An 8,277-nucleotide genomic window follows, 5' to 3' on the forward strand; every position below is an offset into this window, starting at 1 on the left:
AACTGTGATACATTATTTATTCTTTGATTAATTTAAAGTACAGCATTTATTTGAATACATGATAAATATTTTACTGTCACCTTTGATCTATTTAATGCATCCATGCTGAATAAAAGTATTATTTTCTTAAACATTAAAACAAATGCAAATAAATGTTGGCATGTGAAGTAAATGAATCTTAAATAACATATTTGCACATGTCTGTAGTCTACAGGAGAACTCTCTGGGGATGGACGGAGCGATCTTCATCGCGACTGCGCTGAGAGGAAACCATCAGCTCACCTACATCAAGTCAGTCTGTGTGTGTGTGTGTGTGTGTGTGTGTGTGTGTGTGTGTGTGTGTGTGTGTGTGTGTGTGTGTGTGTGTGGAGTGAACCGAACCGCTGTCTGTGAGTGAGAGGTTGAACCGCAGAGTGTTACGATTGCATGGCACGTGGTAAATATTTGCAGTGGGTGAAGCTGTGATTCTGAAGACTGAGCATTTATATTTTGCAGTGAATGACACATGTTCTCGAGTGTGATTTGTCTGTGATGTGTCCTGTTTTTCTCTTCAGTCTCCAGGGTAACGGCATCGGGGAATCGGGGGCAAAGGTCGTGTCAGACGCCATCAAAGCTGGTGCACCAGATTGTGTCGTGGATATCTAGCACACGTACAAATGTTCAAAAAACATGTTTATTTAGAGTCTTATTCATGTAAATAGTTTTGTTTATGTATTAAAGTTGTGTAATAATAAATGTTTATTTTATAAAACAGAACTGACAGAGATGTTGCTATAATAAAATAACAATTTTGTTGAACATTCACTCAAATGAATACAAATAACTGAGAATTTCAAAGGCAATTGAACACTTGAATACAAACAAGAAGATATATTCATTTTTGGGAAATTACATTTTGGTATTTACATATATTTACTTTTTTCCATGTATATGGTCACATTCAGTTTGATGCAGCAGGTTACATATTGATTCTTGAAAAGTTTAAAGGCCAACTGAGCGTATTTTTCCATGTTAGCGTATTAATGTTTTTCCAAAGTTGCATGTTAAAAATCATTGTCGCTCTCCTCAAGGATTTGAGGGTGTAGTGATCGCTTTGACCGTCCGGCTTTGGCAGAGGAGCCCTCCAGACTGTCATTGTCTTCGTCCAGATCCTCGTTTTCCTCCTCATCTTCGTCTTCCTCACCATCTTCATCATCATCGTCTACGTCAATCTCACTGTTCTCTGACTGCAAACCAAATTACATTGTGAATTATATAACAGAACACACACACACACACACACACACACACACACACACACACACACACACAGCGGTCAGTGGATGGTAACTGGAACGAGGCTCAATTAATACCCATAATTCAGAATTATTAAAATGAGTAATAATGAGAACGTCCAGGAGTTCACACCAGTGTTGTTGTTGATAGCTAAAACAAAAATATATATATTTATTTTATTGGAAGCTGTCTAATAAAATATTAATATTAAATGAAAAACATAAACTTTAAAAAAAACTTTGACCAAGTTCAGTTAGTTAGCTTAACACTGACTGAAATAAAATAAGTTTGAGTACTAAAATGACTAAAACTGAATTAAATTATCATAAAAATATTTTAAAAATAAAAATGACAAAAGCACATTAAAACGTGAACTGAAATGATAAAAATAAAAGCTTATTTAAAATATTACTAAATACTATAGAGGCCTGTTCACACAAAGAATAATAACTATATTAGCATCCACACCAACGCAAAATATCATTATGTTTATTATAAGCACGCTCTGCAGTTTTGTCATCTGCTGCTTTAAAGGCACGAGCTCTATTAAGTTGGTAGATTCTGATTGGCTGTCAATGTTTTTATGGTTCATCAGCTGAAAAATATCATTGTGAAAGTGATTCCATTGTTGTATTATGTAAATTAAGGTATTATGTATTAGGTAAATTATGTTTTTTTTTGCGCATAAAATTGAGGTTAAACCACTGAAGTCACATGGATTTACTTCGTTCTTGAAAGTGGTAGTTGCTTAGGCTGTCAACGGATGGACAGAAATATCTCAGATTTCATCAAAAAGATCTTCATTTGTGTTCCGAAGATGAACGAAAGTCTTACGGGTTTGGACCGACATGATGACAGAATTTTTATTTTTGGGTGAACTAAATAACACTGGCGCAAACACGCACTCAAACACACACACACCACCTTTCTTCTCTTTTGCTTCCGGCCGCTGCCGGACAGACGAGCTCGTTCCTTTACTCTGGGCTTGAAGAACGAGTGCAGAGGAAGAGAAAGAGAGATGGAGTGAAAACGGAGTGAATGAAATGAGAGCTGGTGACATATACAGTGTAGAGATCATGGAGGAAAAACAGGGAAATGTGAAGGAAACAAAGAAAGCCAGAGAGCTTGGAAACCATGACTGGCTAAATAATCTGAAGAATATAACAGAATAAATGAGGAAAGAGTTGGTTCAGTGTTGTTATTGTTAACTAAAAATGATCTTTATTAATCTCTGTTAACTGTTAGTTCATGTTCGCTCAAGTCCTTTAAATAATATTAAGACACAACTTTTGATTTTAATAATGTATTAGTAAATGTTGACTTTAAAATGAACTAAGATTAAGAAATGCTTTAGACGTATGTTTCATTGTTAGTTTAGGTTAACTAATTTAGTTCACTAATGATAACAATTGGAACTTTATTGAAAAGTGTTACCAAAAAAACTGAAAAATGCACATAAAATTTCTAAAACTTAATCTAAAATGAAAATGAAAACTGAAATAAAAGCTAATTCTAAATATTAATTAAATATTCCAAATGCTTAAGAATAATCCTAAACTAACAACTTTTGTTCGGTATGATGTATGATGTATGTGAACGTGTGTGTTCTCACCTCTTCACTGTCTTCTCCTCTCATACTGCCAATGAATCGAGCGCCACCTCGACCTGCAGACATCAGGAACACACAAACACAAATCAGAAATGTGTGTGAGTGAGGCAGCAGATGATGTGGGACTCTATGCTGAACGTCTTCCATCACCTGATATCTGAGCGTGTCGTGCGAGGTGTGATCTGGGCTGCTGCCCGTCATCCATGTCGCTGTCAGATCCTTCATCCTCTGGTATGTCCACGTCGGAGTCTTCATCTTTCGCTACAGTGGAAGAGAAGCCGTGAGATCTTAGACGCATTCCTGGATCAACATTCCTGTCTGAAAATGTAATCCTCACCATATCCCTACCCCTACCCCTACCCATGAGTTACCCCTAAAAATCAGAGGGGAATGATGGCGAATACACTGATGTAGAAGCACCTAACCCTGGTTTTAGGTCTAAACTTGACAACAAAAAAAAAACTGTAAACTTGTCCCTCAAATCTGATTGGTTGAATAGAATGTTGTTCCAGGATCAACAAAGATGTTGATCCAGGAACATGTTGTGTTTGACGAAATCAGGTTCTGGATCTTCGACAGAGCTCAAACGTGTGTGTTTGAATGTGTTTGACCCACCTCCACTCCTCATGAGTCTCTTCTCCTCCTCTTTTAATTTGTTTTGTCTCATTTTCATCGCCATTTCTGCTTCCTGGAAGAAAACAGCCAAAGGATTAATTAGGGAAACATCAGCATTGACTTTTTAAAGTGAATTGCTGAGGTGAATTTGGGTGAAATATGACAGAAATATCACGTTTTTGATAGGTTTCAAGAGTCCCACTCATTGTTGTCTTTTATTATTCATATATTTAGCTGGATAAATGAAATGATGAGGTTTAGGTACAGGCCTCGTATGAGTACCAGAGAGAAGCTCCACTGATCGTACCTCGAAGCGCTCCTGCTCGGCTCTGTGATAGTCGTCTAGCTGCTGCTCCAGGAAACTGAGGTTACGGAACTTCTCCACATACGTCTGGTACTGTCTCTGCAAGTCTTCCTCGATCTTCTCATACTCATCCATAAACGCTGGACTACATATTGAAACACAGTGACAGAGAGTGTTTTAATAGTTTGTGCATTTGTATATTTTGTCCAGCAAGGGTTAACTAAAACTAAAATCATAAAAAAAAGTTTAAGTTAAAGTACTAAAACAACTAAAACTTAATACAAATTATATATATCATATATCTTTTTTTTATTCTTTTTTTTTAACTAATGTAAATCACAAAAACACAAAATAATTACTAAAACTTTAACAAAAAATAAAAAATAAAAAATTAAATGAATTCAAAATATTAACAAAAAATAATAGTATATGAATGATAGTGAAATGCCACCGCAGAAGCTCACCGCACGCTCTGTAGAGTTTGTAAACGCTTCTGGTTTCTCTCCAGGTCCTGTTTCTTCTTCTCGATCTTGGCCTCCAGACTGGCCTCATCTGATGATACGTTATTGAGCAGATCTTTCGTCATTTGGATGCTCTCCTGAACACACACAAACAAACATACACAAGAACAGATGCCATTCAGACCACAGAACAACATCACAATTCTCCAAAGACGTTCCTACTGTTCTTTTTGCATAGTAAATAATTCAAGTACGCTACTCGCTGAAGCACTTAAATCATCCTTTTCAAGAACTGACCTGGAACAGAAAGTGTTTTGAGTTCTCGTAGCCCTCTAGAGACTCGCTTAACAAACCTTCAAAGAACATTTATGCAACATTTATGGATGATTTTCCTCAGGTCAGAACAGGCAGTTTGAAATTATATATTTATATATGTGACCCTGGACCACAAAACCAGTCACATGGGTCAATTTTTTTAAATTGAGATTTATACAGCATATGAAAGCTGAATAAATAAGCTTTCCATTGATGTTTTGTTTGTTAGGATAGGACAATATTTTTCCAAGATACAACTATTTGAAAATCTGGATTCTGACGGTGTAAAAAAAATCGAAACATTGAGAAAATCTCCTTTAAAGTTGTCCATTTATGTTGGCGCTTGTGCTGCATTCACTCACAAAAATAAATGTTTTATATATTTACGGTAGGAAATTAAATTATCTTTACTTAATATCCTAATGATTTTTGGCATAAAAGAAAAATCTGTAATTTTGACCCATACAATGTATTGTTGTCTATTGCCACAGATATACCCGTGCGACATGTGACTGGTTTTGTGATCCAGGGTCACATATAAAAAAACAACAACGATAAAAAAATCAAAAAAAAAATCAAGATGTAAAGTTACATTATTACATTTCTTGTTTAATTAATTCCCTCAACAACTGTCATTTCTATTTAAGAATTCCCACGGTCGTGGAAGACCTGGATATATCATGGAATTTTAAAAAGTGTGATTTCTGTTCATTATAAAGCCACTAATACATTTTTATAGGCATTTTTATAATGAATATAAAATGTTCTAGTTATGTCAAGCTTTACTGATTTATTTAACAATAAGCAGCTTTGCTATTACAGCAGAAGTACCAGAAATATCTCGTGGGACCTCTGAATATTGGGTCTCATTCACCACGGTAATAATTGCGTGGATTATTACGTATTTTAATAAAATAAATTGCATAAAACACGCCCAACCCACGTCCATATAAGGGCTTCCCACACAACCTTTCCTTCACAGCCTTTCGTCGCTGCTCTCTGCAGACAAGCAATGCCAAGTGCATACCTGTCAACACTCCCGTTTTTCCCGCGTTTCTCCCGTTTTTTAGCCCTATCTCCCGGACCCCTCCCGGTTTGTTATTTCTCCCGGGAAACTCCCGTAATTTGCATGGCCCAAACTCCTTTATGAATAATCGGACCAATATGTTTGTCTAATATTGACCAGTTGCCAGATCTTGTATTAAATGCATTATATTCACACAATCCACACACCATATACAATTCTAACCCGTTTGTCACCTCAACCTGGCAACCTATAACCCAGTTGCGCAGTCGCGGAAAATTTAACCCGAAAGCGAGCCGATAGACATGACAGGTGAAGGCGGAAACCGAAGTACAGTTGTAACCTACCTCTTGCTATTCTCCATTGTATTATCAATTTTATTATATAATTTAATTTAAATAATATAATATAATTAAAGTTGTGTTAAGATGAAATATAAGGCCTTTTTGTGTACGTGTGGTTTCAGTTGTTTTTTTCGTACATTTTTAATAAATCTTAGTACGAATGTTTTTGGTGAATCATGATTTGTTCGTGAAAACGTTCGTATGCAGATTTCATCCACAAATGTGTGTGTACACGTGCTTAGTGAATGAGAGCCTTTGTTTTGGCAGTATTGAAAAGCCATCTAAAGCACACTGAAGTGATCATTACATGAAAAACAGGATCTTGTGATTGTGAACCTGCGAGGATCAGTGTTTTACCGTAACGTCTTTGACAGCCGCTCTCAGGGCTCTCTCCGTCTCAGTGATCTCCAGCGGTCGGGCTATCGCAGTCGCCCTGCTCTCTCTCAGGTCCTCTTCGTGCCCCAGCAGGTCAAACAGAGCTGCTCCCTTTGCTGTAATTTCAGATCCCAGCTGACGGGCCACCTTTAAATCAGCTATCTGCACACACACACATAAACAAAACATCATGTAAATGATTGATTATGATGACACTAACTCATCTTGAAAAGTCTGCTTATGTTTAAGTCTAACTCAATTCACCTTTGACCCCAGATCAAACTTGAACTTGCTGTTTTCGTCATTGTTCTGGTCACCACTGGCGTTCTCTTTGGTTTTCATGGCGTTATAGAGGATGCTGGTGATTTTCAGCATCTCTTTGACAGCGTAGCCATCGGCCTGATATAGACGCTTAAGATTCAGCTTCACATGAGCCTTGGTGGCCTAGAGAAACACAGAGAACATGCAGTGAACTCAACATATGCTGTACTTTGATAGCTCACATCAGAAATAATTCAAAAAAATACTGTGAAACATTTTTCACCCATTCTAGACAAAAAAAGTCTAAGTGAACAAATTAACACAATAATATAGTTCACCATAAATTGTGCCACAGCTTTGATGAAAAACACCCTGTCTGATTCGGTGTCAACATCACTGGGAATTTCCATCTGAGGTTCATATCTAGGGGAAGATACATAAAAATATATATGTTTATATTCATGCATATTTAGCACACATAGCTTTGAATTGAATGTAATTGAATGTCTCTCTGCCAGCCTCTCACATGTTAATATGCATTACCTCTTGACGAGCCAGATGAGAATCTCAGCCACTAAAGGAAAGTTTGGAGATCTGAAGTTTTCCATGGAGATGAGACGAGGATATCCGAGCGCTCGCATCATTTCTGTAAAATCTACATATCCAAATCATAACATAAGTCTTTAACAAATATTCATGCTGCAAATATTACAGTAGTGCTTAGGTTTAGGTTCACTTACTTCTCAGATCTCTAAAAGACATGATTGCTGTCTTTTAATCCAGAGAACACAGGACTGTCGCCTATTAGACAAGAAGAAAAATGACATTCCACTAAAAGGAATACACTTTAATTGTTAATGTACATAGTTAAGATTTCAAATCTCAATGGAACCTTATATATACATACATACATACATACATACGCACACACACACACACACACACACACACACACACACACACACACACACACACACACACACACACACACACACACATATATATATATATATATATATACATATACAAGATAATATATTTAACAACTTGAGTTGATGAGGGGTAAATATACTAATTTCAACAAGCCTCATCACAGCTAGCTTGATCGTCGACTTTTACCCTCCCTCTCAAATTCATGTCCAAATGCTGACAATCGATAATTATAACAAACCTGTTACCGTTTTAGTTGTAAATCATGCCAAATAAGAGGGATAATTAGCATAATAGCGGAATTCTTACTTGCATAAGCGTCTGTTGCTGTGTTCGTCACTATAGCAGCCAAATGGACCTATGGTAGCCCAGAAAGGACAAACAAAATTACAAATGAGAAACGCGTTTTCTGAGGATGTTCATCTAAAAACTATTTTCTTGCGAAATTATTAAAGAAGAAATATTTACGTCTGGTATATATCATAATAATAACGATCTCAAAAATAATCCGATAGAATGTTCAACACAGTCAATAATTTTAAAGGATATTTTTAGATTATAATATATGAAATATACACAGACAATATCGAGAATGTACAGTTACAATATTAATGCAACAAATTTGAAATAAACCACAAAAAAACACTCTTTGCATTATTATATAAAATTTTTTGTCGTCTATTCTGTGAGTTTTAGGGGAAATGTACACAATTACACACAGACCCTGTTCTTTTTATTTTATTTTCCCCATTATTATTCCCCAT

General features: G+C 36.2%; 2 protein-coding genes across 6 annotated transcripts in view; one reads left to right on the forward strand and one right to left on the reverse strand.

Annotated features, from left to right (window-relative positions):
* The window catches only part of nlrc3 (NLR family, CARD domain containing 3), a 15,335-nt gene extending 14,531 nt beyond the window's left edge, over nucleotides 1–804 (forward strand). Inside the window, exons 18-19 of one of the 5 annotated variants that reach the window (XM_082183942.1) lie at nucleotides 208–341; nucleotides 372–548. In XM_082183942.1, the coding sequence (XP_082040068.1) occupies nucleotides 208–341; nucleotides 372–397 (160 nt within the window). In that variant the 3' untranslated portion in view covers nucleotides 398–548. The other 4 variants (XM_082183943.1, XM_082183944.1, XM_082183945.1 and 1 more) reach the window with 4 other exon arrangements.
* A 151-nt stretch (nucleotides 805–955) lies between these two features.
* On the reverse strand, nucleotides 956–7,884 carry cluap1 (clusterin associated protein 1). Its single transcript, XM_082183946.1, has 12 exons — nucleotides 7,823–7,884; nucleotides 7,324–7,384; nucleotides 7,127–7,238; nucleotides 6,922–7,006; nucleotides 6,587–6,766; nucleotides 6,305–6,484; nucleotides 4,268–4,401; nucleotides 3,807–3,948; nucleotides 3,500–3,572; nucleotides 3,035–3,145; nucleotides 2,888–2,940; nucleotides 956–1,226 (listed from the first exon to the last, which is right to left on the reverse strand). Exons 2-12 carry the CDS (start codon nucleotides 7,343–7,345, stop codon nucleotides 1,044–1,046), a joined length of 1,275 nt encoding a protein of 424 aa, XP_082040072.1. The 5' UTR covers nucleotides 7,346–7,384; nucleotides 7,823–7,884; the 3' UTR covers nucleotides 956–1,043.
* Between the last annotated feature and the right edge of the window lie 393 nt (nucleotides 7,885–8,277).

Source organism: Leuciscus leuciscus (assembly GCF_965113295.1).
Source record: "Leuciscus leuciscus genome assembly, chromosome: 11".
NCBI classification, from domain to species: Eukaryota; Metazoa; Chordata; class Actinopteri; order Cypriniformes; family Leuciscidae; genus Leuciscus; species Leuciscus leuciscus.